Source organism: Pseudonaja textilis, chromosome 3 (assembly GCF_049901715.1).
Source record: "Pseudonaja textilis isolate UNSWEBS1 chromosome 3, rPseTex1.2, whole genome shotgun sequence".
Classification (NCBI taxonomy): Eukaryota; Metazoa; Chordata; class Lepidosauria; order Squamata; family Elapidae; genus Pseudonaja; species Pseudonaja textilis.
In genome coordinates this window covers 45,579,560-45,607,061 of record NC_141992.1, presented here as the reverse complement: position 1 = coordinate 45,607,061, position 27,502 = coordinate 45,579,560, and the positions used below count along the sequence as shown (strand labels likewise).

The 27,502-nt window shown below is 37.5% G+C and overlaps 2 protein-coding genes, 1 long non-coding RNA gene and 2 other non-coding genes across 11 annotated transcripts in view; 2 read left to right on the top strand and 3 right to left on the bottom strand.

The window, feature by feature from the left end:
* The window catches only part of PIK3C2B (phosphatidylinositol-4-phosphate 3-kinase catalytic subunit type 2 beta), a 94,377-nt gene extending 76,880 nt beyond the window's left edge, over positions 1-17,497 (bottom strand). The window contains exons 1-3 of one of the 4 annotated variants that reach the window (XM_087929446.1): positions 17,441-17,497; positions 16,853-17,064; positions 7,750-7,863 (exon numbers count right to left, since the gene is read on the bottom strand). The gene's annotated coding sequence lies outside the window, so the exon portion shown is untranslated. Of the gene's footprint in view, positions 1-7,749; positions 7,864-16,852; positions 17,222-17,440 lie in introns of those variants that run through there. The other 3 variants (XM_026715564.2, XM_087929447.1, XM_087929448.1) reach the window with 3 other exon arrangements.
* A 3,445-nt stretch (positions 17,498-20,942) lies between these two features.
* On the bottom strand, positions 20,943-24,303 carry LOC148126095 (uncharacterized). Its single transcript, XR_015742557.1, has 3 exons — positions 24,103-24,303; positions 22,347-22,601; positions 20,943-21,569 (listed from the first exon to the last, which is right to left on the bottom strand). It is a non-coding gene; the product is annotated as an uncharacterized LOC148126095 (long non-coding RNA).
* On the top strand, positions 23,175-23,247 carry TRNAK-UUU (transfer RNA lysine (anticodon UUU)). Its single transcript has one exon. It is a non-coding gene; the product is annotated as a tRNA-Lys (tRNA).
* Positions 23,499-23,571, bottom strand: TRNAK-UUU (transfer RNA lysine (anticodon UUU)). Its single transcript has one exon. It is a non-coding gene; the product is annotated as a tRNA-Lys (tRNA).
* A 446-nt stretch (positions 24,304-24,749) lies between the features above and the next one.
* The window catches only part of MDM4 (MDM4 regulator of p53), a 31,308-nt gene continuing 28,555 nt past the window's right edge, over positions 24,750-27,502 (top strand). For 2 of the 4 annotated variants that reach the window (XM_087929450.1, XM_087929449.1), the window contains exon 1: positions 26,875-27,051. In XM_087929450.1, the coding sequence (XP_087785576.1) occupies positions 26,965-27,051 (87 nt within the window). In that variant the 5' untranslated portion in view covers positions 26,875-26,964. Of the gene's footprint in view, positions 25,038-26,874; positions 27,052-27,502 lie in introns of those variants that run through there. The other 2 variants (XM_087929452.1, XM_087929453.1) reach the window with 2 other exon arrangements.

The window sequence follows — 27,502 nt, the reverse complement described above, 5'->3', positions numbered from 1 at the left end:
AATCATACTTGCTGTGATTAAGAGAAAACACTGTTAACACTGCTACACCGTTTTTAGGCAGTAACACAACAGCTCACGAATTAGCGGCAAAATATACCAGCAGGGGAAATGACAGCAACAAATGCTAAAACATGTACAAAATATGGCAAAGCCAGAGAGAAGTGTTGTGATGTCCTCTAAAATCTTTACAGTTGGGACATTAAAGCAAAGTAAAGTAAGGTGCTGGTTCTACCTAGAGCAGAATGACTAAAGCTCATGCCTTACGAATAATTGTGCATAATTATGTATAATCAAGCCATAGTATGATTTATGTGACTTGGACTTAAGGGGTTATTTATATGAACTAGAAATTGTAGCTTACAAATCATGGCTTATGGCTTAGTGTGCTATATAAATCAAGGATTTTGTGTTTTAATAAACCATGATGAAAACTAGTCATGGTTACCTTGGTATGTGAAGTCAACATCTAGAAGTCATAGGGTCATAAGAGTTGGAAAGCTTCCCTACAGAATGTCTGAATCAACCTCATTCTTTTTACCGAGTTAAATGGCTGATGCAATAGGCTTCAGCAGATGAATCGGGAGCCAGTACCAACTTACAGCTGAGATAAAACAGATTATGTCAGCAGCACTACTATCATAAAAATACAGGACACAAAATTTTGAACAGGGATCAAATGTGAGACTTAGATTTAAACAACTATTACTATACAGTGTAGAATTTTCTTGGTTATTGAGAGCAGAGGAAAGAAGAAAATGTTCCATTGTTCAATACAGATAAAATATTTCAGATTCCACCCTTGGCATTTTCAGTCGAATCAATCAGCTATCATTCTATCCAAAATGTTTCATAATTGCAATATAAAAACATCTAAAGACACTCAAAAATAAACAAGTGTTAATAATAAAAACTAAAAAGTAAGATGATGATTACAAAGCTCCATAGTAGCCCACATACAGTTAAAGATCAAAAAACACAATAGAATAAATATATATTTGCTGGCAGTGAAATGGCCATAAAATAGACATCTACAGACAGTTTGGTCTAATGGTTAAGGCATCAAGCTAGAGACAGGAGTTCTAGTCCCTCCTGAGGCATAAAAGCCGAATGGGTGACTTTGGGTTCATCAGCCCAACCAACACTTCACATTTCACAGGACTGTTGGTGTAGGGAAAATAAAGGAGGAATAAACGTGTTTGTTAAAAATAACAAAGATGATATAAAAATAAATAAATATTCATGACAAGGTCCATTCCTAAGTGACCACATTAGGCTGGAAGGATAAATGGAGCAGGGCCCGTTTATGATTTTAGATTGGAGAAAGAAATTTACCATGAATGTTTTTTTCTTTCAACCTCCCCCCCCCAGTCATTCTAAGCCTGTGGTGGGCAATCTGCGACCCCAGGGCAGTGGGAAGAACAGAGTCTCTTTCTGTGACCCTCATCGTCTATTCATAGGGTGCTGTAAAATAGAACAATAAGAAAATAGCCGCAGTTTGGTTTCATTAAACTATAGGTTCTATAACTGCATTTGTAATATCTTTTCACATCTGTTGCTTTATACCACACACACAAAAATATTTTTAACTTTTTATTCAAATATGACTGCCTATTTTATATCTAGGACTCTTGGTGGCATAAAAAAGTTAAAACCAACAGTTTAGAGAATAATACATAACACACAAGGCAAATTAGGTGCTCTTTGAGATTGGCTGATTCTTGCAGATGTTTCAGAGGGCAGTAAGGAATGGAGTTTGCCCAGAAGAAAAAACAGGAATCATCTATAACATATTGCATAAAGACTACAACAGCCACTGTGTTAGACAAACAGGCAGAAAGACTAGCAGAACGCATCCATGAACAGCCACTTGTAGGTTGAAGATGTGAAATTAAAGACACTCTTTTAATTTCACAACATATAGATATTAACCAAACTTAACAGGTTAACTGTTACCATCCCAGACCAAGTCAAATCCAAAAATGCTAGAGAATTCCTGGAAGCCTGGCACAAATTAGCCATGAATAGACACATAAATAACTTCTACATACAGTGAAAAAGAAACAACTGACAAGCCAAAAAGGGAACAAAAAGACCAAAATACCTCTCTCCACCAGAAATTAACACCCAGATGAGCATAGATTAATACCAAGATTAGGAACTGCCAACCAACAGTAAACATCTCAACCAAAGAACCTCCAAAACCACTCCCACCAACTCCAAAACCAACAAGGCAAGCCACTAACTTGAGAGCAAACCCCATTCCTTGCTAGCACTGATGATGCTACCGATAATGAAACATCTGCAAGAAAACAACCAAGCTCAGAGAACACCAAGGACCGCTCATTTCAACCCTGAGCTACACAAAAGGCAAACAGTACCTCCCAATCATAAAGCCACATCAACAGCAGAGCTCGCCTAGCCTTCAGGCCTCAGGGCCTGAGGAAACAGCTAAATATTTCAAGAGCCTTGTAAAAGGTTAACAGGGTCAGGGCCATCTGGATCTGCAAAGGGATGCAGTTTAAAAGGCTGCAATATTGACAGAGTTTTCTGGCATGTTGGAACTAATACCTATCAGTCTAGAACCCATATCATGTATCTGATATTAACACAATTGAAAAAGTCCAGAAATATTTCACAAGAAGAGTTCTCTGCTCCTCTACTCATTGCAGAATACCTTTTGCCACCAGACTTGAAACTCTAGACCTAGAAACCTAGAACTACACTGCCTTCGGACTGATTTAAATATAGTATATAAAATCCTACATTGCAATGTTCTACCTGCAAATGAATACTTCAGCTTCAATCATAACAATACAAGAGCACACAATACCGTGTTTCTCATATAATAAGGCCGGGTCTTATTTTTTTTTGAGCCCCGAAAAAATGGCTAGGCCGTCTTCTCGGGGGTGACTTAATTCCCCCTCCTTGCATCTTCGGGCGGGCGGCGACAGCTTGGATGTTGACCTCGGCGTTGGTGGGGCACTTCGTATCGGGGTCAACACAAGCAGCACCATATCCGGGTGTGCAACAAAAGTACTTCCTAATGGCAAGCCCCCCACCACCATTCCCCCCATTTTGCATGTTTTAATATAGGCCTTAATTTGGGGGGGGTGGGGCTTAATTTCATTTCATGCCTATAAAACATGCTGGGACTTCCTATTGGGGGAGGCCGTATTGTTGGAGAAACAGGGTAGATATAAACTCAAGGTTAACAGAACCAAACTTGACTGCAGAAAATACAACTTCAGCAACAGAGTGGTCAATGTTTGGAATACTCTACCTGACTCTGTGGTTTCTTCCCCAAACCCCAAAAACTTTAACCTTAGACTGTCTACTATTGACCTCATCCCCTTTCTAAGAGGCCTGTAGGGGGAGTGCATAAGCTCACCAATGTGCCTACCATCCCTGTCCTATTGTTTCTTTTTATTTTTCTTATATGTATCTATTTCATGTATTCATAACTATGTTTATACTTATACCTATTATCTTGTAAGTGATTGAAAAATCAAATAAATACTAAATACTATTGGAAATCATGAAAACCAATGGTTTTATTTTTAAATAAGCTGAACTATTAACCACTATTAAGACTGAGGAGAACAGCTATAGCAGAAGCTCTTATTTTCCTGACTCTTCGCTAGGGTAACAACTCCTGTAAGATTATTTCCATCTCTAGAGACAGCCTTATTCTAATTTTACAGACCAACAGCCTTGTTTATCAGAGAAGCAGGAAGAGATTTCAATAAGAAGATATCCTGTCCGGTATTCATCTCTGTTTTGGATGTTTGAAAAGGAAATTTTGCTTTCAAAGTCTGTTTAATTTTTCCCCTTTTCCTCAGTTTAAATTACAACTATCACTCTCTGCTTCAAAGTATCAATAAAATAAATTATTAGCAATTATAAATATAAATACATTACAAATAAATTAACTATATAATCATTCACAGGCCTGTGGAAAGAGGAACAATTTGTATCTTCTGTTCTAAGTCTTCTTGAAACCCATTATTAACACCTCTTTTTTCATTCCTTGATCATCTTTAATCAGGAGATTAAATTTGCTTTATACAAAGAATAGGAAGGTAGCAGATTTTATTAAATTGAAGATTTAATTATTGATGGCAATCTTGCTACTTCTGCACACATTTTATAGAATGGATGGGCACAAGTGCCAATTTGGATTCAAATGAGTCAAATTCAATTCTTTCATAAAAACAGTCATTAACAATATTTAAAGAATGGAATGCATAAAGAATGGAATGGAGTGAATCAGTATTATTTTTATACTAAAACTGAGAATGATCTCTTGTATATAATTCCATTTAAATCTATTTCAGCAAGTAATCATCAAGCGGCCATGGCAGCCGAAAAATAAGCTTTCTAGACTGATAGTTGTTGATAACAATGTCCAAATAGTCAGCATTTTTGTCAGTTTTGAGAAAATAACCCCCCCATAAATAAATAAATAAACAAACAAACAAATAAATAAGTTCTCTGGTTAGTTTTCTATATCTCTAAGGTACATGGACATTCATTCAGTTATTAGTATGAACTGCTATATTATTGAAAATCATAGGGAAAACAAAATAAAGATGGACTTTGTTATTTGCAGAGGCCTGTACCAGTGTAAAAACAAGAGATAATAAAACCACATGACTCAGTACTTCTACAGGAACTGCTTACAAACTGTTTTCAGCTTATTCCAATAAATGCCTCAACTTCAAAGAAAAAAGGACTACTCCAACTACCAGCTGTAGTAGAGCTACAGTGTACAAAAAGCACTATTATCTAGCAGCACAACTAAATACCTTCACTGAGGTAGTGAAAAAGCCACCAATCAGGTGAGCTACTCTGAAACCATGTGGAACCTCACAAACAGACTTACTAAGTAAGATCCACTCTGACCAAGCAAAGAAAAATAAGAACAAATACAGGGCACAGATGATATAATTCTTTAAAAATATATTAACTTATATAAACAAATCACTGGGCACCTATGTAAAGAAATGAAAAACAAGTTAAAAACCACTGTTCAAATGTTCTTACTCCTAAAAAGTTTTTCCTAACATTCATCTGGAACCTGTCTTCTTGTCATATAAAACTATTATTTGCTCTCAGATGATAGAATAGAGTTGGCTTTGTTTCCTGTTGTTCTACTTCAAATATCCATAATATTTGAAGTTTTCTCTTTTTAAATGTTCCCATTCTTTACATTTCTATTTAGAATTCATTGCTTGATTATTGTCACTGATATTCTCTGTAGTGGATCTGGTTTGATCAACAAGAGAGTCATGTGCAATGGTGGGGTTCAAATATTTTTACCATCAGTTCGGTGGGTGTGCATGTGCGTGCCAAATGCATACTTTGCACAGGCACAGAGGCGTTCTAATTCACCTCCTGCAAGCCTGCATGATCCTGTTCGCTTCAGCAGCTGCCCCGCAGCACTCTTCTATGCCGCACAAAGCAGCTGCGCTTCAAATTCAGTGGATAAAGGTGAGTATGGGAGTCCGGGCAGAAGGGTGGGCCCAACAGAGTGGTGGAGAGAACCAGTTCAGTCTTTGCTGCTCGCTACTACCAGCTCTGCAGAACCGGGCTGAACCGGTAGAATACCACCACTGGTCATGTGTCATACTCTACTTCTTGGAATCAAATTCTTTCAGACTGGCCATTTCTTCTTAATGTAACTCTTTTCTCTTACATACGATTGTCCTATTTGCATATGTAGCAACAGTACTGGGTATATCTACTGTAAGTTGCATTCCAAGCAGCAGAGTCACTACTCGTAGATATCTCAGATATTCCATTTGTACTTGGTGTGGTTGATACGCTTCAACAACAGTTCCAAGTTTTCGTATATTTCATTGCTACTATGTAAAAATAGAAAACTTCTATAAAATGGTATGTGATGGGTTAAATTACAGGTTAAATTACATAGGTTATATTTGTGATTAGGGTTAGAGCTAATCTAATATCCAATGGGATGCATTCCATAGAACTGGCAACTCTACATCTCTCAAAAGTGGTGAGCCATCAGCTGCTTAATCTTGACAAGGTCAAATAGGTCAGACTGATTCTAACAGGCAAAATTACAGCCAGAATCAGGAGGGACATTTGTGTGGGATTTGTTGCTTTTCCTTATCAAAGTAAGTTAAGTGGGCTTTAATAATATGAACTTTGACTAGCAGAGCAGCATCTGTTCTTGGTTTCAGGCAGCAAAATGTATTGGAGTGATAGACACTTTAATCATCTTGGTTTATTATGATATAAGAGGGCTTTCTAAAGCACATGGCAAACTGACCCTATTGAGACAGATCAGAATACATATATTTCAGTTGTCCCAGATAATTCCCTTTAAATAATTAGTAAAAACCTCTGTTGTTGTTTTTAATTCCACCAAGGGTTCTAGAGAAGTGGATTTAGCTCCTAAATAATTATTTGCTTGCTAGAACTAGGACATCATGAGTAGAAACTTTTCTTTGACTAGTCAAAGCAGTAATTAGTCTTCCTGAAGAAGTTGGTTTTCACTTCTCTTTTCTCTCCTCCATCCAATAATTATTTTAACTGATAATTCCATCAATTGCTAACAATTCTATTAATTGAGGAATGGGAAGGAATACTCAAAGAGGAGAAAAAGAAACAAAGATAAGGAAGAATGAAAAGGACCTGCCTACTAATATTTAAGCAGTAGGCTCCAAAAATCTCACTCCAACCATTACATCATGAACATGTGATAAAACCTAATATTGCATTTTATTCAAGAAGATAAAAAGTAACTAATTTAGTTAGGGCAATTTTATTGCTTTCATTTGCAATCATTTCTGTATGATTGCTTTCTCATCTTCTCTGTATTTCCTTTTGATATCTAGATAGTTGTCCTTATTATGGTTTTTTTTTGTTTTAAAAAAGAATTTCTCATTAAAATCACCACAGAATCCATCCATGTATACTCCCTGCATTTTAGGATTGGCATAACACTTGTTAAGTTTGGTATCTTGGTAATTTACAGACTAAGATCTAAAGATCTAAATCTAAATTTAGATCTAAATCTAAATCTTTCTATATTCCTAAAGTTGGGCTTATCTTACGCTAAATACATTTCTAAAGTTGAGCTCAATGGAGAGGTCCCATATAAGAAGATTAAGAACTCCCCAGTTCAAGTTATTTTAAGACTGGTATCAATCCCACTAGCAAGACTAGAATAGACCAGGAAATAAATTCAAAGGGAAGTCTGTTTTGCCTTCCTCTTTTTAATTATTATATTCTCTTGGGGAGGTCTGCTTACTCCACACTTAACAAATCCATCACACATTAACACCTCAATCTTGGTTCCATCTCCAAAAGCATGTGAAAAGATATTATGGTGCAGTTTCTGAATAAGTGTGAATATTAATCTTATTAGCAAAACAGTATTTCATTGGATGGGGGATATAATTCAAAGGCAGAGCACATGCTTTACTTGGAAAAGCATATTCAAGGCACTGTATGTCTGGTAGGTCTGAAAAACAATTTCCTCTGAAAGTCAAAGCTAGTGTAGGCCAAACAGAAGTAAATGGACCATTTCTGACTTTATAACAGACAACATCCTCAGTTCCTAGAAGATTCATACGTTATATTGCTTGTCTACATAAGTCATCTTGTACATTTTAACCTATTATTGAAAAGCTATTGAAATGTATGTTTTAATAAAGTATAATTCATAGAGCACACCATATTCTAGTCATTTTCAGAACTACAAGGGTCAGTGATAATTACCTTTTATTTTAGCGAGTATGACATCAGGAGCAATAGCAATGCTATGTGCTATTTAGGACTGGTAATGATCCTCCACTTCTTGCTGAAAGCCAGTGTAAAGAATCTCATAAGAATCTGGGAAACAAATATTTAAATTAATAATTGTAAAGGTATAAGGAATAATTTTGTGTATAACAATATTCTTCTGGTTAAAATACAAGTTCATAACAATTAGAGATAAAGTTCCTTTCAAGTTGGACTCAGGCCTCAATAATTCATGGACAGATTTGTATGGTCTTCTGGTGGTGTTTTCTTTTTTCTTTTTAATCTAGTTTAAAACCCTGGGATTTCCTGATGATATGTCCCTTCATTCAAGAACCATCCAAGTCTGACTTTGCTTGACTTTCCCAAATCAGTCAAGGTTAACAAAATGCTACTACCACCTAGTTGGAAGCCATTCCCTTTTTGGGGATTCTGAATTATATGTTGTTTTAGCAAATAGCAACACCTGATTAAGCTTTTCTGGGCTCAGAAGCATCAGTTATTAGGCTAGAAAAATCATAACGACCAAATGAATGAAGATGCTTATACAACACTTGGAACATAATCAAAAGTCCTATTTGACTTATAACAGGATATAAACTAAAGCAAGAGCTTCATATTATTAAGAAATATATTGGAAAACATTCAGTCTAACTACTGCAATTAATCAAGATATGTCCCTTCATCATGAGTTATATCTAAACATATTGAAGAGATAGCAGCAATTCAGAGACACAAATCTGACATTTTGGTATCTTTATCATCTTAAGTAATAGATTGCTTAATCACAATTTATTAAATTAGCCAAAATAATACACTATAATTTATAGAACACACTAGCTATGTTTATACAACTGTTAAGCAAAAATTGAGCTAAATCAGATTAGAGCATAATTGTAACATATGAACATACTGTGTGTTATAAGGCTTTTCTAATAGAACCCCTAAATATTTCCTATAGAGGATGAAATTTTCAGAAAGACATTGACGCAGGGAAAATTAACTAGGAGAAATGGAATCAGAATAATTCAGTACTGCATAATGGCTGATGGGAATGAGAACATATTTCCTCTGTTGCTGCACCATGTTTTGTGCAGTGGTTGAGATCGTGTTATTTTTTTTAAGTATTTTATTTTGGGGTCTTTCAGACATCAGAAGAGCCATACTGTGGCCCATTCACCACTATGGGAGCTGTTTAAATTTTTTTACATAAATTCTTTTTTAAAATATATACATGAACAGTCTATTTCAGAAGCATAAAAGACACCTCAGGCTCTCAAACGTACTGAATTCTGTCCTTTGATAAGCTTTTTGATCGACTGTGAATCTAGGCCTGTTGCCCAGAAAGTTCAGCAGCATTATTATTTTATTTATTAAAAAAAATAACTGATCATCTAACATCCAATGCAGGAATGCAATGTCTTATCTTAGGGATGTTAAGAAAATGCAGGGGGGAAATGATTTTCTATAGAAACAGCAGCAAATTCAGAAGGCTGTCCTCTGTAGCTCTGCCCCCACCCCCACTAATTTTGGCTTATAATTGCAGGAAACCACATGAAAAGAAGCCCTTTAAAAGCAAGTGGGGGGGGGGATAGTAACCCATCTGGTAGAAGGAACGTGTGGCTGAATACTTGCAGGCTACAGCAACCCAAATGTGAACAGCCTGAGGCCAGAACTCTTGTATTTCTAGCAGCTGAGCACCACCTGCTCAGTTCAGGAGACAGACATGGGAAGTCAAGCAGAAAGATTGTACTGAAGTCTGTGGGAATTCACAGCCAGGCTTGTTGCCCATCCTCCACTCCCCCTCTCCCCATTGGCAGCATGAACTGCCAAGCATGAAGATCACTTGCAACCGCTAAACTGAGCAAGGAGGGCCCAGCGCAGGCCCACCCATTTTGGGAGGGAGGATGTAGGCAGGTACAAGAACTCCTGATTCCTGAAACCATGAAATTAAAGCAGCACTAGTATTTTATTTAACATTTTAATTGCAATTTTTAAAAGACGCACAGAATAAAAGGATACATACAAACAGCAATATCCAACAAATCAATTAGGAAATTGCAACAGCAAAGCAAACAAAAAGAAAAAAAATAGTAATATAATGTTTTGTTGCAAAGCAATATGAACAAATTAAGCATATTTGGATATCCCAGTATGAACCAGATACTTTAGGTGCCTCAAAGAAGTCAGAGGTGCTGAAAATAAACTGACTTTGAAATTATGTCAAACCTGGAAAAAAAATGTCTTTAAAATTGAAGTTACTGATATTTATGACTAGCTCCATACCCGTGCTTTGCTACAAAACTATGTGATCAGGTTTAGTTTTGGGGGAGGAAAATGGGGGTGGGGGGTGGGGAGAGAATTGTGCCTCTGCCTACCAATATCCATCAGTATTCATCGGTGTCCTGTCAGGGTATGAGAGAGTTGAGGGCTGTTTGGAAACTGAAATAGTATTTGCTGTGTGAGCAAGGAGACAGCAAGGAGCCTGGGCGTGACTTAGCTCAATTGTTCTGAACTAAAGCTGATTGCTGCTGCATGCCATAGGTTCGCCATCACGGATATAGGACATGGGTGGATATCAATTAACATGTGAATTAACAACTGAATGCAATTACATTTTGGCAAAGTGATTTACACTACAATGTTTGATTCCAGATTCTTTTAAAAGTAAATTATGTTATCCAAACTTAAAATCAGCACCAAAAAACTCCAACCAATTGAAAGTCAATTCTTTTTCCATCATCATTTTCTTGCAGGCTGCATTTTCTTATTCAACATGTATCACCACAAATAACACTGATCTTTGCTAAACCTTTAATCTGTGGGAATGGCACATTAAGAGGCATGAGAAAATTGTAGACACCATTTTATTTTGTATACCTGCATGACAGCAAAATGACAGGCAGAAACCATCAATATTTCTTTGTGCTTCTCTGATCAAAGGGAGCATGAAATTAATAGTCTTGGAAGAAGCAATTCGCAGCAATATACAGAAACCAATAGTGCTTATACAACTGAATAAACAATAGTATCCGAGTATTATTTTTAAAAATGTTATAGGATTTCAAAGGAGACAATAGATACATACTTGGGTTATTTTCAGCATCTTTCAAGAGGTCGGAATGCTACTCTAGTATTTCAGGCACTCAGTTTTAGGACACACGCACACACCTGCCCCGCAACCATAAGTTTGTCTTAATCTCTCTCAGTTCATTCCTTGAAAACACAACTATTCATCCTACAATTTCAATATCTGGGAAGGTAAAATCAACAATAGGAAACAGGAAAGGGTAAGTTCACAGATGGATGGATGAGACAAGGCAGAGAAGCATGGTTCTGATCTTATATTAATGAGATGTCCTTATCCCCTATCAGAACAATGCCGGACTATATTCTTGGGCTGAACAGGCAACTTAATAAGCTAATGCTTAGAATTAATTAAGCTAATATTTTTTGCATTGCATTGTTTCAACCTTATAAAAATATTAGAAAAGCTGATTGGATCACAAGATTAAGTAAAGCCCATATACAAGGCACAAGTATGATAGCATCCTCATGCTCATAAGCTCAGCATCTGATTTAAAGAAGCCTGCAAGTGGAAGAACTACTGTATTTTTCGGACTATAAGATGCACTTCACCCCACTAAAAGTGGGTGGAAATGTCTGTGCATCTTATAGAGTGAATATGGACCCGTTTTTGGCCTCCTAAACCCCCTACATGCCCTGTTTTTGCCCTCCCCAGCATCCAAAAGCACTCTGCAGGCCAAAAACGGGCTCGTGCAGAAAACTATTTTTTTCTTGTTTTCCTCCTCTAAATCTAGGTGCATCTTATAGTCTGAAAAATAAGGTATATAGAAAACTCAACTACTGCAGTACCTTAGTGGTGCCTTATCTCCCATGAATTTGTATTTTCTCCCATTAAGCAAAGCCATGCTAGGGATCATTGCTATGTATTGTGGCCGTGAATTTAACAGATTGACTTTTTGTACATAAGAAGTTATTTTCATTTGTTCTAATCCATTCACCATTTATGTTGAATGTCTGACCCCATATTCTAGTATTTTCTGTTTTCTAAAATTAAATACAATGTTTTAGAGGATACATTTTTAGCATCTCCTCCAATATTTCTCATCTCTTGCAATAACAATTTAAAAAATTCTTGGTGTCATAGAGCCAACTGAAAGATTTGCCAAAGTCAACTCCTTTGTGCCAGTTGCATTCCTAATGCTAAACGAATGTAAGCTTCACTGCTGGGTCACCCTATTACTTCTCAGAATTAAATTCTGCACAGCTTTCATTTTCTACGCAGAAGTTTCGGTCCAAATCAGCCACGCATGACAATTTGCACTGCAGAAACAGTCAGCTGCATCTCTCAGGCAAAGACACAAAGGGGCCAGCTTTGCACAGGATCAGACATCCAACTGCTCTGTAATGACAGTCACAGCCAAATTCTGATTACTCCTTAGTGTATAACCAACAAAATAATTGGCATTTCTTTCCAGATGGACACAATATGCTTCATCTGCTAAGAATTTTTTGAAAATTTAGTTGAATACTATCAGGAGCCAAAAGGACAAGTGTATTTGTGTACATATAAATTTAATATAGCACATTAGTACAATTTACAGTAGTTGAGGCGGTAGTGTTGCAGAAATATATCCTAAGCATTAAAAATAGAGAAATGTGTCTTCAAACTTAATTATCAACACAAATACTTTTAATTAACTAAAATTTATTGCATATCTAAAACATTAAGTAATTGCTTCTGGCCTTATGGCTGTAATAAACAATTTGTTATGTAATTAATTTTTATGCTTGATATTGCTCTCATCCCCAAATGTGGTAAAAACTTACAGGCCAGATTTTTGCACATGACCATTTCACCGAAGCAAATTATTTCTAGTTCATCTAACACAATTGTCCTCCCAAGCCATCTTATAATGACTTGCAGCTGTTTTGTCAGTTTTTGGAGAAGCTGTGAAAAAAGTGATTAACATCCTTCCCTGTACCTATGGAACAGATCACAGGAACAAACAGCACTTGCATTCTCATCATCCTTTGCCAGATAAGGAAATCCTAACATTTTAGGTTAATTCTGTAGCTGATGAGGGAAAGAAAAAAAATACTAGAAATACAAAATTATGCCTTGTTGAGCCCATAAACAGCTGCTATGCACAAAACAAATTTAACGGCTTTTCAATTGCTTGACTCTACATCTGCTATAATCCTGGATCATTTCCTATGTTGCTTAAAGCTAGATGGGTATTTCAAATCTAAATATTCTGGACAGCATCATATTGGAGGAAGCTGTGCTATAGCTTTGATTTTTTTTTTTTAATACACAAAGCACAAAAGCTCTTCTTTGAGTTAGTTCCAAGTCGAAGCAGCCAGTATTTAACTTGGAACGTTCTATCTTCCTTGACTGTATCAGCACAAAACTAATATATCACCTTTTTTGCAAGATGTCTCTTCCCTTTATTTCAGTATAAAGTGTTCCCTCTTTTTTAGGTGCAACATTGTCCAAACAGTGCTTCCAGGAGGAACTATACTGTCCAACAACAGAACCATTCATTCATCATATTTTTAGGTGACCCAGACCATCCCCTTCCAATAATGAGCAGGGCACTCCACCTCTGTTCAGGATTCCTACTGTATAAAAATACACCAAAGTGCTGCAGTACAATACTGCCTAGTACAGCATTATCCATTTAAACACTCCCATCAACAGAAATCCTTCTCCAAGGGTAGAATCCAGGCTATTATTCTAATACACTGTGTACAAAAATTATTCTTTGGGTATTTCTAGAATAGGCAGCTACGAGCAACTATTCATTATCATATTTGCTCCTAGTTATGTCTTTAATGTTTAAAATGCAGATCGACTAGCAAGCTCTTAGAATCAACTCCACGCTGGTAGTAATGACCTTCCAGGCTTCTGCCTTTCCCAGCCATTTCTGCAGAAGCCCCCAAACTGGAATTTTTGGCATGCGAAACAACTGCTGCCCTACATGCAATGAATCCACAACATATGCTATGGAGTAGTTGACAAGCCTAACATGTCGATTGCCTACTGTAAATCTTAAATGTTCAACAATATTTCCCCTTTACCCAAAAGGAAGATAATCCTGAAATTAAACAACTCCCTCTATCCCCATAAGAATCATTCAACAGAAGTATAAAATTATTCATTTCTACAGAAATGTTGTGCAATGCCAGATTTCCCTCCTTGAGAACTTGGGTGCTGTTGCCAGATGCAGCTGAAATCAATCCTTAAGATTCCCCTCCCTCTGGCAAAGGATCTGTCTGTATGTGGATACCTATGTGGGAATGGGCATCCTTGCACACCTATCTCCCAAAAGGGGAACTCCAGGGTAAAATAGATACTGATTAAATTAATAACATATATTGCCTGTAAAATAAGTTTATTAATCTCCCACCTGTATAAACGGATCAGTCTTTTCTTCACAAACAGAAGTACATACACATATATAGTACACACTTCTATATAGGCTCCTTCCACTGTGCAGCAGAAATAGCAAAAAAAAAAAAAAGGGTGGGGGGTGGGGAGGGATGGGGTAGGGTAGGGGAACCAGGTCACAGGTGGGAGGAAAGGAAAGAACAGATCTGGATGGAAATAAACTAGGGAAAGAGATAAGTAGTCAGAGGAGAGAAAAGTGAGAATCCCTGTTTAGGAATGACAGAAAGGGCAAACGGTATAGCAACGAGTCCCACACCACTGCCAGTTTGGGAAGGCTAATTTTCAAAGGCATTCTCAGATATCTTCATCATTTGCACTTCCTCCAAGTTAGCAGATTCATCTAAACTACCTAAACGACAGGTGTTTAATGGGGGGGGGGGAAGGGAAATTATCTTCCTATCTGAAAGGGCTGCCTTATTTTGATTGCAAAAATCCAGTGGACCACTAGATCAGGTCCTCGGTCCATGGACCGCCACCAGTCCACGGCATGACAGCAACCGGATCAGGATGCAGGCCCTACATAAAACCACGCCCCCTCTGGTTGGTGGAAAGACCTTTCTCCACGGCACCAGTCCTTGGTGCCCAAAAGGTTGGGGGCCACTGCCCTAGATGACAGCAAACCAGCTGGTAAATATGGCACTCTTTGCATACCCCACAGTTCTGTACTTCATATATTCATGCTGATCGGAGCAGGTGGAGTTGGTTCAAGATACCGGAGAGTATCAGATTGGAGAAAGGCTGACGTGAAGTTTGGTGGTAGCTATGGTGGATTTAAAATTCCCTGCTGCTCTAAGCCAGATGCCTGTTACTTTTCCTTGAAATAAATGGAACTGTTCAGCCTGACCCAGTCATGTTATGCCTTTTGTTTGCTAAAAATCCATGGCAATGTAGCCAGTGAGCCCTGACCTGCACAGCTCTACCAGCTGGGGAGGGGCAGCCTTCTTCCATTGCCAGGCAGATTTCACTGCAGATAAAGCTTTTCTCATTGGCCTTAAATAATAAAGGGACTGGCCTCTTCTAAAGATTGCTGGAAATCAATAGCAAAACTTACCAGATCTCTTCCTTCTTCCCATATCATTGCCACCAATTAGTCAGTTCACAGGAATCCTAGAATTTTCTTTGTTGTAATACTATTTATGTTTTATTTACATTGCCTGGAGGATTGTATTTTGCCTTTGGGGATAATAAATACATTTATTACATGTGATGGGATTATTTGTTTGCTTAAAGGAAAAATGGCGCAAAGCTTAGGAAGTAGGTAAGCATTGTAATGTATAACTGGAGTTTAACAATTGTTGGCTTTTAAGCCAATGGAGGGGGGATTAAAATCCTAAAGCAACTATTTGTGCTAAGGTGGATCACACACCTTCCCAGTAACCATTAAAATGAAAAAGAGTAAGACATCTTTAGAACTGCTTCAATGTTACATTGTAATGACATAATGCAGTACTAGAATACAAGGCCACTAACATCACAGTGAAGAAGAGATGATACAGAAATAGTTGTGAAGGACATATTATGTCCATGGACTTAAATCAAGGCTGCAGTTTTTTCCATCTACCTATTAAATACATACTTACAGACCCCCAAATCCAGTTTCATGTTCCTGTTTTTTATTTAATTTTTACAATGCTGGGCTGGACAGCACAAAGAAAATGAGTTACAAGCAACCTGTATCTGGCCCAAAGAAGCATTTTTTTTTAATAGGTCAAGAGCTCCTGTTTCCCTTCTGCAAAGAAAATTAGAGATAACTCTGTAATTGAGGATTTTATCCTGCTGTTCATCATTTTAATTAGGACTATTGTAAAATCCCAATAAATTGCACTAGACTTTTAGCATAAATACCATAATAGTTATAATGCAGATGCATAGAACACCTGGAATAGTTATGAAAGAAGCTCTCTGATGAGATATTCCAACAGTATGCTTATAACTCTGTGAACCAAATCCTAACCGTACATTCTCCTTCCAATATAAGGAGTTTATATTCATTCCTTTTAAGCCTCCCTCTCTCTGATGCCCAATGGTGGATGATGGGGGCAGCAACCCAGCCTATTCAATGAGAATTTACCAGATCGCTGGCTGGAGAAGGCTACTTCTGATACTTGTTTAAGGAAAGGTGCTTTGTATTAGGACTTTCACGCAGCCTGGAAAGCTTCAGCAGAAGAGTAATACTGCTGTCCACGTTCAAAGTATTAGGTTTTTCACTCTTCGACGCACCCCTTTTGTTGATCTTATCTCCCCACTTCACTCCCAGCCATTGGGATAGGATGCGGTAGAAGCGCACTCAGGAGGATCTCACTTCTAAGCACACCCTGTTAAAAATCATTTAAAAAAAACACGCATCTACCTCTGCAGCTAGGAAGGTGTGTTATTCCAGGAACTGGGCAGGATCCGCCTCTCTACCATTCACTAGCGAGCTGGGATCAGCCTCCATGCCTACAACCTGCTCGTCAAGGTTTAAACGATTCTCCAAGGTTGGGCGGCTGCAACAGTTCCCTCTCATGCATCAGCAGCAAGGTCTCTATCTTTCTGCCCGGGTCCCTTTCACAAAAGCATTCCGCGACTCGATTCCCTGCCTTCTGCAGCTAGTCGTCTTCTTACCTGATTTCCTGGATCTTCTTGCAGCAGTTTCTGAACGAGAGAATTCCGCTTGCCTTTCCTTTGCCACAACGCCTCTCTCTCTCTCTCTCTCTCTCTCTCTTTTTCTCTCTCGTGTTCCTTGCTTCGGTTCAGGCTCTCCTTGTCTCCTCGGGGGAGGGGGAGGGATAAATTCCGGGATAGCCCTCCGAATGATCCGCTTAATCCTCCAGCATCTGGCATTAAAATCCAAGCAGGAAATGAATCGGAAAGTTCGCCGCCGCCGCCGCCGCCGCCGAATGAACCCACCGGGCTCGCAAATGCGTCGCTGAGCCGAGCGAACGAGGCGGGGAGAAACGGCGATGCAAACGAACGAGAGACAATAGAGGGAAAGGCGCGGGGGGGAGGGAGAGGAAACGCGCCCCCTTCTGGGGACCTCGTGCGTCGGCTCGAGTCCAGAGCCAACTTCGGGCGCTCCGCTGCATTTCTGGAACGCAGAAAACCAACCCGGTTTTCTGTCTCTGAAGCCTCGCGGACCCAACCCCTCCCTCCCGCTCCCCATTCCAGCCTCGAGGCGATGGGAGTTGATTTTTTACAATGTGGGGCACTCACTTAAGGTTGCCCGGCAAAACTCTTTGCTTTCTTCCACCGGTAAGATGGTTTCAAACGCCACAGGAAGTTTTTTTTTTCCCCCGGTGGTTTTTCAAGTTAAATGAGAAAGTTGGCTTGCGACTTTTTCTTTTTCCTTTGGCGTCCTCTGTTTTTTTTTTCTTTTCTTTTGTGACACCTCATTGTAAGCTTGTGGTATAACAAGAAAACGCCGGTAAGATTTGGAGCAAAACCTGTTATCATTTTGTGCGAAACACCTTGGGAGGAAAAAAAACTGATGCTCAATCGTGCAAGAACGCTGTTAGCTTTTTAATTTTTAAAAAAATAGTGAATAAAATAATGCAATTTTATGCTATAACTGTTGCCAGGCTCATGTCAATCCTTTTGCATTAACTGCCACGCCAACTATCTTTGTGTTGGCAGCAGCTTTCGTATCATATGAAACCAGTTAGGCATAATATTTTTGGATTCCAAAACAGTAATATATTCTTAGTTTCCAGAACACAACTTTTAATGGACATTATATTAGATCCAGATGTTGTCACATTAAGAATAGATCCAATCAAATAAGAATAAAAGCCACTGTACTAGCTTACAAAATAAGAAAGAGTGCTCCAATACCTTAAAATGTCTATCATGAAAACCATTTCATCAGATAATATTAGGACAAACCTGCATCAAATAATTAATACATTTTTTCTTTTTCTGAAAAATCAGTGTAGGTTCATTCTTACTCCTACAACATCTTCCTTTCACTCTTAAACGATTTCTGCAGAAATTAAAGCACAAAGGCTCTTTTAACACTCTACCTAGTTAAAAAAATATTTAAAGAAAGAAAAACAAGAAAAAAATAACATTACTTGGTATTTGGGGTGAGAAATAATAGGGGAAGAGAAAGAGACTCAAGAGTGGGAAACAGAAAGGGTAGAGGAACACTTTTTAAAAGAAAATCTGATATGGTACCCCAAGGAATTGGGAGTTGAAAGAGAATGTTACCTAGAGCACCCTCACTCCTGGCCATCATAAGAATAAAATAATAGTTTAATAATGTCAGGAACAAAGGAAGCATATCTTGACTGAATCCATGCTGAGAAGTAATCCCCAAAGCATGAATTAGCACTACAATTAGGATTAACTGTATTAACTGTACCTACAATGTCATTGTGGAAGCTTGTTCCAGGAATGCATTGAAATGAAATGGTACATTGAGGAAAAAGGACCCTTATGTCTTTAAAACCAAGTAGGAACAATCATTTGGCTGATCTCTTCTATGGTCACCTGAGGTTGTTGCCATTCCCACAAGTGATTGATGACCTGACTTTGATGGCTGTGGCTCAGTAATAATTAACTTTTGAGACCCCTTTCTTCTCTGATGTTGAACTGGAAGGAATAGAACATTTTTTGTTCATAGGTGGAGATTCCATTAATCTGGAAAGAAAGGTTTATTTGAATTATTGCTTCCAATTTATTTAACTAGGTAGTCACAATTTAGTGACACTGTTTGGAACTATATCCAAAGTTTCTGGGACCGACATGGCCTCATGTTGTATATTTCATATTATTTCAAAATTCTAAGAATTTGTCAACAGGTAAAATGTTTAAAAATATACATTTAGCTATCTTGACTGATAAATAAACATTAAACTGTCCTTAGTCACTTGGTTTCATAAATGTGTTACATTACTACTGTATAGATTTTGATGGTCATCTGGACTTATGCAACATAGATCTGGTAGTAGCATTGTACAATTGCAATAACATACTTTTATTTATTGAAATTATTTACATTAATAAGATTGAATTTTATTTCAACATTTTAAAAGTTTCATTGTTTCCACTGCTCCCAAGTGGACAAAAATAAAATTACACTGAGGAGCAAATAAAATACAGTATAACTAACAGGGAATCTATACTGTATTGTGTAGTTCACTGGAAATCTGACTCACTGAATACATTCTACTTAGTAGTGAGTAAGCATCTACATTGTAGAAGTATTTGTTTACTCTAAATCCTATCTAAGTTGAATCATAAAGAAATTATATTAGACTTGTACTGAAATTGTAATTTCCACTTCGTGTTTCAACCACTCCTTGCTTTCCTTAGTGCTACAGTATTTCAATTGTTTTAAGAAATCCAGCAATTCTAGAAAAAACCTTTCAGTTTAAAAATTAAATTAAGGAATAAATAAATAAATCGTGGAACAGTAAAGCTCTTTTCAGTTCAGAAAATAAATGATTAGAAACATGTAAAAACACTAATGCAATATTCTCAAAGTAAAATTAGTAGAAAGAATTTGTAGAGCTTTAAGAAACTGGCAATGTTTGCATAATTTGTTTTAAACTTTACAGTTTGTTTCTGTGTGCATCTGCACATAACTTGCATCTCTCTTATGTGCCAGGAATCCATTCTTAACCTGAAACCAAGAGAGGAGGCTACTGATGAAGATATGCCATCTACAGTTTCCATCTTGAGATTGATTTTGAACTCATAGCTAAAACAGTTGGTTTTTTGGAACATTCTTACTTCTTTACCATAGTGATGGTAAAAAATTCTGAAACTCTCAAAAGGTTACACATTGGGGTAATGCCAGTTATTTCGCCACTAATTTCCCTGATGATACAACCAGGGTATTATAACCAAGATAGAATAGTATACTTGAAAAATAAGAGTTTATGTACACTAATAAATGTTTATAAAAATTGGCAATTTATAGTAAGGAAGAGATACAGCAACAACTGGATTATAAAGTACTGACAAAATTTCATTTCATTGGGTTAGAAGAATGATGCAATGCTTGCTAATTTGAAAAATCAGTCATCAATTATTGCAAGCAACCTGAAGCAACATCAAACCAGGCTTGTTGGAAACTTGGTATCACTACAGTAACCTACATTAGGCAGAAAAGAAGTTTGGGAGCCAGATTCAGGCATGCAGTTAAATGATACACAATATGGCAAATCTGTGGAGGTCCAAGAAATTCTTATCTGCTTCCATGCAGGAATGATAGATTGAGAATATACATCATTGGCATTAAACCACCATTCTTCTATTTTTGGGGATATATGACAAAGTTTCAAAAGTTGGGATGAAGGTTTTTAATAAAACAATAGCAAAGAATTGAATTCTTACCAAGTGTGGAGTTGCCATATATATTGATGGAAGGAATAAAATGTTACAATGTAAGAAACTTATGCTTTATTTTCTTTTAGTAGCAAATTTAATAATTGCCCACCAATATAAATATTTAGATTATCTCAAATTTGAAAAATGTTTTGATAAGGCCTGGTCAATAGCTCACTGACAAAATTCATCCACCCCCAAAACAAAGAGGGAAATCATTGCATCAGTGAAATCAGTGTATACTAGAACTGGCAGAATTACATCCATTTTATAAAAGATAAAAGTGATGACCATCCAAGGCATATAGATCATTTAAAGGGCTCGTTAAAGGATTATTTAAAATAGAAATTATTTTGGTAATGCTATTTAAATAAATAAGTAAATCAATAATGGTTAAACACTTTTTTGTGAGGTTTATAAGGTTATTTTTTATTAAAAGTATTGCTTTACTATAGATATTAAATTTTAGGGATTAGAGACATGACCACCATTATTTTCCCTATGATTTTCAAGCAAGTTGCAGTATGCCTGTCAAAGAAACAAACACATAGGTAAAAGGAATTGGGGGGAGAAGGTTGAGAAGGGGGGTGTTGACTCATGTCTATTAGCCAACAGAAGTATGGAACCCTTAAAAACAGACAGAGGTTCAAATTATAAATGGAATACAGCATGGATAAGCCTGAATGTATGCAGAGCTCCTTGGCATATGAATTTTAATCAGTTAATAAAATTTCTTTACCTCTATGGAAGGAATTCTTCCCTTTTCTACTATCAGTAGAGATAGTTATGGCAGTACATGAAAGAATTTGAAGAATCAGAAGACACGAACTTGCTAGTAGCTAGTTTATGAACTGAATTATACATTATGCCATAGCATTTCATCACCAATAACTTCATTTTCTTCTTGGATTCTCCATCTGCACGCTTCTCATACAGGTTGTAAAGCTCCTTTGTCATCTCACAAGATATGGACAAACTCAATCATAATTTCAATCGGGAAATTGCAAGCATCCTAAAAAAAAAAACACTAGGCAATTCCTGGAAACTTACGACAGACAAATCTATCATCAATAGACACATAGATATAAAACATATTTATATACCGTTCAAAAGAGACAATAAAGAAGCTAAGAAGGAAACAAAAAGACCACATCCTCTCCACCCCGCCCCCCCCAGATAAGCAAGGATTAATTCCAGACTAAGAATCAAGCGAAAGCAATATCTTAATGAGTAAACTACTAAGAGGAAACCACATTTGCAACAACACTGGCAGGGCAAGCAACTGTATATAAACAGGGAGCAAACCTCATATTCACTAGCATTGATGATGTAATGAAATGTCTGCAAACAAACAAGCAAACTGAGAGACCAAGGGATCCTTTCTTTTCTGGGAAAGTTTGTCCGTGACACTGAAGCCTATGAACTTCCTTAAGATTGTCAAAATAACATTAAAAAGTTAGGTCTTGGTTTAAGTTATTTTTCTCACATAGAGCAAAATTACTGTCTCTTTTATTTAGTACAAGTAATTCCTCAACTTTCAACCATTCCTTTAACAATTCTTTGAAGTTAGAATGGCACTGAAAAAAAGTGACTTACAACCATTTTCACATTTACAACTAGCCTCTTCATAGGCACATGATCATAATTAAGGCCTTTGGCAACTGTCATGTATTTAGAATAGAGAATAGAGCTGGAACGGACTTTGGAGGTCTTCTAGTCAAGCCTCTTGCTCAAGCAGGAGACCCCATACCATTTCAGACAAGTAACAGCCCAGTCTCTTCTTAAATACCTCAATGTGTGAAGGCAAGCTGTTTCACTGGTTAATTGTCCTCACTGTTAGGCAGTTTTTCCTCAGTTCCAGGTTGCTTCTCTCCTTGATTAGTTTCCATCCATTATTTCTTATCTTGCCTTCTGATGCTTTGGAAAATAAATTGATTCCCCCTTCTCTTTTTGGCAGCCTCTCAAATACTGGAATACTGCTATCATGTCCTCCTTTTCTTTATCTTCAGATCATGTTATGGCCATTTGTAACTTTCTCAACCAGCTTCCAAAAAGCAAAAGCAAAGGGGAAAGTTAATAATAATATATATAGTTAATAATAATATATAATATATGATTCACTTAAGAATCGTGGCAAAAAAAAAAGTTGTAAAAACCGGGCACTCAACAAAACCGCCTTGTTTATCAATGAAACTTCTGCTTCGTCACAATTGGAAGCAGAAGGGAAAGCTCAGAGCAGAGAAAGTCTGAGCAGAGATATTTTTTCATGGCTCACTTTGAAGGAACAAAATAACAGGTGACCTGCGTTCCGTTGCTGGTTTAAGCAGGGTTTTCAAAATTAGTATGTTATTGCCCAACTAAAACTCAGGCTGAGGTAGCTGTTTTATTACCAGTTTGATCCTTTAATTCTTTTTCAAAACCTTGCCCTATCTGGTTTCTACCTTTTCTCTGAAAAATAAGAAATTGAAAAGGACATAGAAAGGAAAGGTTAGCGCAGCGAGAAATCAGTGAGAGTGGATAGGTTTTGAACTGAAGTTTAAAAAAGAAGAACCCGAGCACACTTTTTTTTTTGAATTGATAAAGGCCATTTGCACGCAGAAAGCGCTTCCACAAGAGTGCCCGGATAGCTCAGTCGGTAGAGCATCAGACTTTTAATCTGAGGGTCCAGGGTTCAAGTCCCTGTTCGGGCGAAAATGATTTTTAATAGAAAATCGCACCCAAAAATCTTGCGGGAACCTCAAAGGATAAAAATGGAAAAAGAACGAATAAAATTCCGGTTGTCTTTTTAAAATACATAGGAAATGAAGAACTTTAGTTTTAAGTCCGTCTGTATGTCGAGTAAACATCGGCGACATTAAACATTTGAACTACATAAGGAAAAAGGGAGGGGAAATTTAAGTTCGGAATAAAAAAAAGGAAAAAAAAGAAAAAAAAAGACACTCGCCCGAACAGGGACTTGAACCCTGGACCCTCAGATTAAAAGTCTGATGCTCTACCGACTGAGCTATCCGGGCTCCATGTTGAGTGACTCTGCAAAGATCTTATATATACATAAAAAATACAGATAGGCACGCGTCTCATTCAGCTATTTACCAGGGCCAATTGCAAATTTGCAACTTCGATGTTTCCCCAAAGGTACTATTTCAACCGTAATTTTGGAACAAGAGATTGTTTTCGCACAGCGGACGTTTCCCTTACATTCGGCATGGTTATAAATGTTGTATTAAATATAAAGATATAAATAAATACATTTGTTTCATGTATAATATAAATGTCGCATCACTTCTGGGACTATTAATGCATCTATTGCCGGTGATTTGAATGAACAATGTTGCAAATCCAGCAGGAAAAAAAAATCAGTTTCGAAGAAAAAAAATCCCCTTTGGTTAGATGCCAATAGTTGCATATTCATGGCTTTCTAAAGCTTGAAAAAGTTACCGACAACCTGCAAGCTTAGGAAAAGGGTATGATAACCATTTACCCTTCAGATAAATGCAGGGTAGTCTGGTACAATAATATTTGTTTGTAAGGTGGGTGGTACTGACCGGTCCTGCGCGCACACAAAAGCCCTTGATGTAGGTTGCTGTCTGTAAGAAAATATTTCAGCCGATTGAGATATGTGGGTCCATAAAGCACCACAGCTCCAGCGGCAGTCGTGGTAGGCAAAGAGAATACAGGTAATCCTCGATTTTGTTCAAAGTTACAACGGCACTGAAAAAAGTCACTTATGACCAGTTCTCACACTTACGACCATTGCAGCCTTCCCCGTGGTCACGTGATCAAAATGAAGCTGCTTGGCAACCGACTCATATTTATGACGGTTGCCATGTGTGGTGTGTGGGTGTGTGACGTGATCATCTTTTGGGACCTTCTGCCAAGCAAAGTCAATGGGGAAGCCAAATTCAGAGTTTTGACTAAATTTAACTACAGTGATTCACTTAACAACTGTGGCAAGGAAGGTCGTAAAACGGGTCAAAACGAACTTAACACCTGCTTCACGTAGCAACAGAAGTTTTGAGCTCCACTGTGGTCCTTAAGTCGAGGACCACCTGCACAGAATAGAAAGCATGGATTAAGCAAAAATTGAACCCGCAAATTTATAGAGTTCTCGACTCTTCTCATTTCTGCAGTTTACGTTCAAAGAGGAGGCATTTCCGCTCCAAAGCCTGGCTTCCCAGGAAGTTTCTCTTTTACTCGTCGGCGCCTCTGCTGCGCAGAGCGGACGAAGAAAACAGTGCTCTCGCTCTCTCTCATAAAGATCGACCGTTCCCGGAAGTTTGAGGCGGCTGCTCCTTTAGTGGCGCCTCCGCTCTCTATGATCTGGACGGAAGAACGTGGAGCTCCATGTTGACTTGCAAGCGAAAAGGCGGCTTCCTTCTTTACCCTCCCAAAATAAAATGGAGGCGATGAGGTCGGCGTGAAGCTTCGGTCCTACTCCGAAACAGTGTACGGGGGGAGGGCAGCCTTGAGGAGCTTTACCGTGAGTTCAACTTGAATTTTTTTTGCAGCCTCTTAAAACTGCCAACACGGCGGGACAGATGCCGAAACTGGTGAAATATGAGTAAGGGGAAGTTGTTTAAAAGTGGAAGGAGTGAAGAATTAGGCGGGAGTGCAAGAGAAAGGATATGAGGTCGCGAATTGCATGCAAAGGCTCAAAAATACTCCAGGCTGGCCTCATTTTATATCCTTCTCCTGGCCTCCAAGTAACCGAAGGTCCTATAATTGTACCCACTCCGGTGCCTTGTCAATTTTTCTGCAGGTCAGGTAGTGCACAGTAGGACTGTAATGCTTCAGCCTAGATTGCAGAAAGGTGTATGGGTGCAGGTGGGAATGCGGAGAGAGACCAAATATATAGTTGCTTTAAAGCAGTGTTTTCCAAAGGTGAAGTCCACTTTAAAATGTGTGGACTTCAACTCCCAGAATTCCCCAGCCAGCACTGGTACAGAGTTTTAAATGGGCAAGTTTGAAAAATACTGCTTTAAAGGGTTGTGGATAGTATACGCCTTTTCTGAACTGTTTGCAAAGCCCTCCATAGACCAAGTGGGTAGCACCTGATAATTGAAATCTGTGTATCTACCTTTGTAAACAGAACAAAAAAAAGTTTGAATTACTAATTATCCTTATATAAGAGCCATGATATTGCAGGCTAACTCTGCCCATAGCCAGGAGTTCAATCCTGACCAGCTCAAGGTTGACTCAGCCTTCCATCCTTCTGAGGTCGGTAAAATGAGAAGAAATATGCTGACATTGTAAAACCACTTAGGGAATGCTGTAAAATGCTATGGAGAGGTATATAAATTTAAGTGCTATTTCTAATGAGAATAGCAGAATATTTAAAATGTTTGGGACAATGGTAGAGCCTGCCATTTTGAGCTGTAAACATTTTACACTTCCTTGTTGAACATGGAATGATGTTATTTGCCATTTCTTAATAAAAAATATTCCAGAAGGGCATTAGGGATTTAGTTTTCCCTAAATAGGACAGAACAACATTTGGTTTCTTGGTTTGAAACAGTTGATAAAATGAGCCAAGAAGGGGCTCAATTACTGCATGTCTCTTGTTAATTCTGCTTATCCCATCATATTTGATTGGAGTTAGCATGGTGTGTGTTCCATCAGGTTGTGTCATCCAAGACTTAGGAATTGTGCTTTTGCTGCTGTAGCATTTACCTTGTAGTATAGCTTATCCTCCCAAGATTTGGAGAACCATACCCCTATTGATCTTTAAGAAGGTTCTCAAGAAGGCCAATATTTTTAGTAAGCCTATTGGTTTTATTTTCATGATTGAACAATTGTTGTCAATATAGTTTAGAAGAATAATCCAAATATTTTATAAAATTTATAAGTTTTGTTTAAAAAATTGAAAAAATATTCATTTTTTCTGGATAATGACTACAAAGAAATATTCAACAAGCATAGATCTTTTGTGTCTTTTCTTTCAAAACCAATTGTTTTTTTACATTCTTTAAACAGGTTATTGACTAGCTAGAAAGTGCTGTAGTAGTGCTGTAATAGATAAAATTCATTTCTCTAACCCATATGAATGTGTGGGATAAATAATTAAAAATGAACTTACTTAAAAACCCAATGGTACTACTACAGTTGAGTATCTTTTATTCCAGGTATTGCTATGTATGAACAAAAATGTAGCTTATGTCCATTGATTGTTTAGCATAAAGACATTTCAAGAAGAGGAAAGACTTAAAATCTTACTGCAGGATGAAACTGAAAGGAGACAAGTTTAATTTATTGTAATTAGCATTCTTTATTCTCAGCAGGTGGCAGTATTTAGCTGACCTTATCTCAGATCAGAAATGAAGCATGGTTGTGACTGTTTAGTACTGTAGTGGAGACAGGAAATGACAGACTCCTACTTCTTTCTAGTCTAGTACCTTAACCTATTCCAGATGAGAGCTTTTGCTAGGTTCTCACTTTGTACTAAGATGCAGTTTGACTTACTACAGACTTACTTTGATGTGAGAAGTAGCCACCATGTGAGTAATTGAAGTATCAGTGGCAAGACTCTACTTTGTATTCTCTCCATATGTTAGATTAGTAACTGAAAAACTAAATGGTATCTCTTTTGACTAGGGACAAAGTAGTTAGTAAACATAACATAGAAATTTTCTCTTGTGTATGCTTCACTGAAAAGGCTTCCTTTGGTAAAAGTAAGTTTATTTTAATGTCTGCTGTTGCAATATAGGAAATACTGTGGTTTCTTTTCTTTCTTTTTATTAGAAGACATTTTTATTCAAAGTATATAGGAAGACAATATTCCATAATTTTATTGTGGATGATACACAGTACTCACATTATGCATTTAATACTATGGTGCAGGAGTCAGAAAAAGCTTTGCTTTACTACTAAATGTTCGCTCCAGTAGGTTTACTGTTACTGTCCTAATTGTCTTAATTTGTGTTCCATATTTATCAAATACTGTGGTTT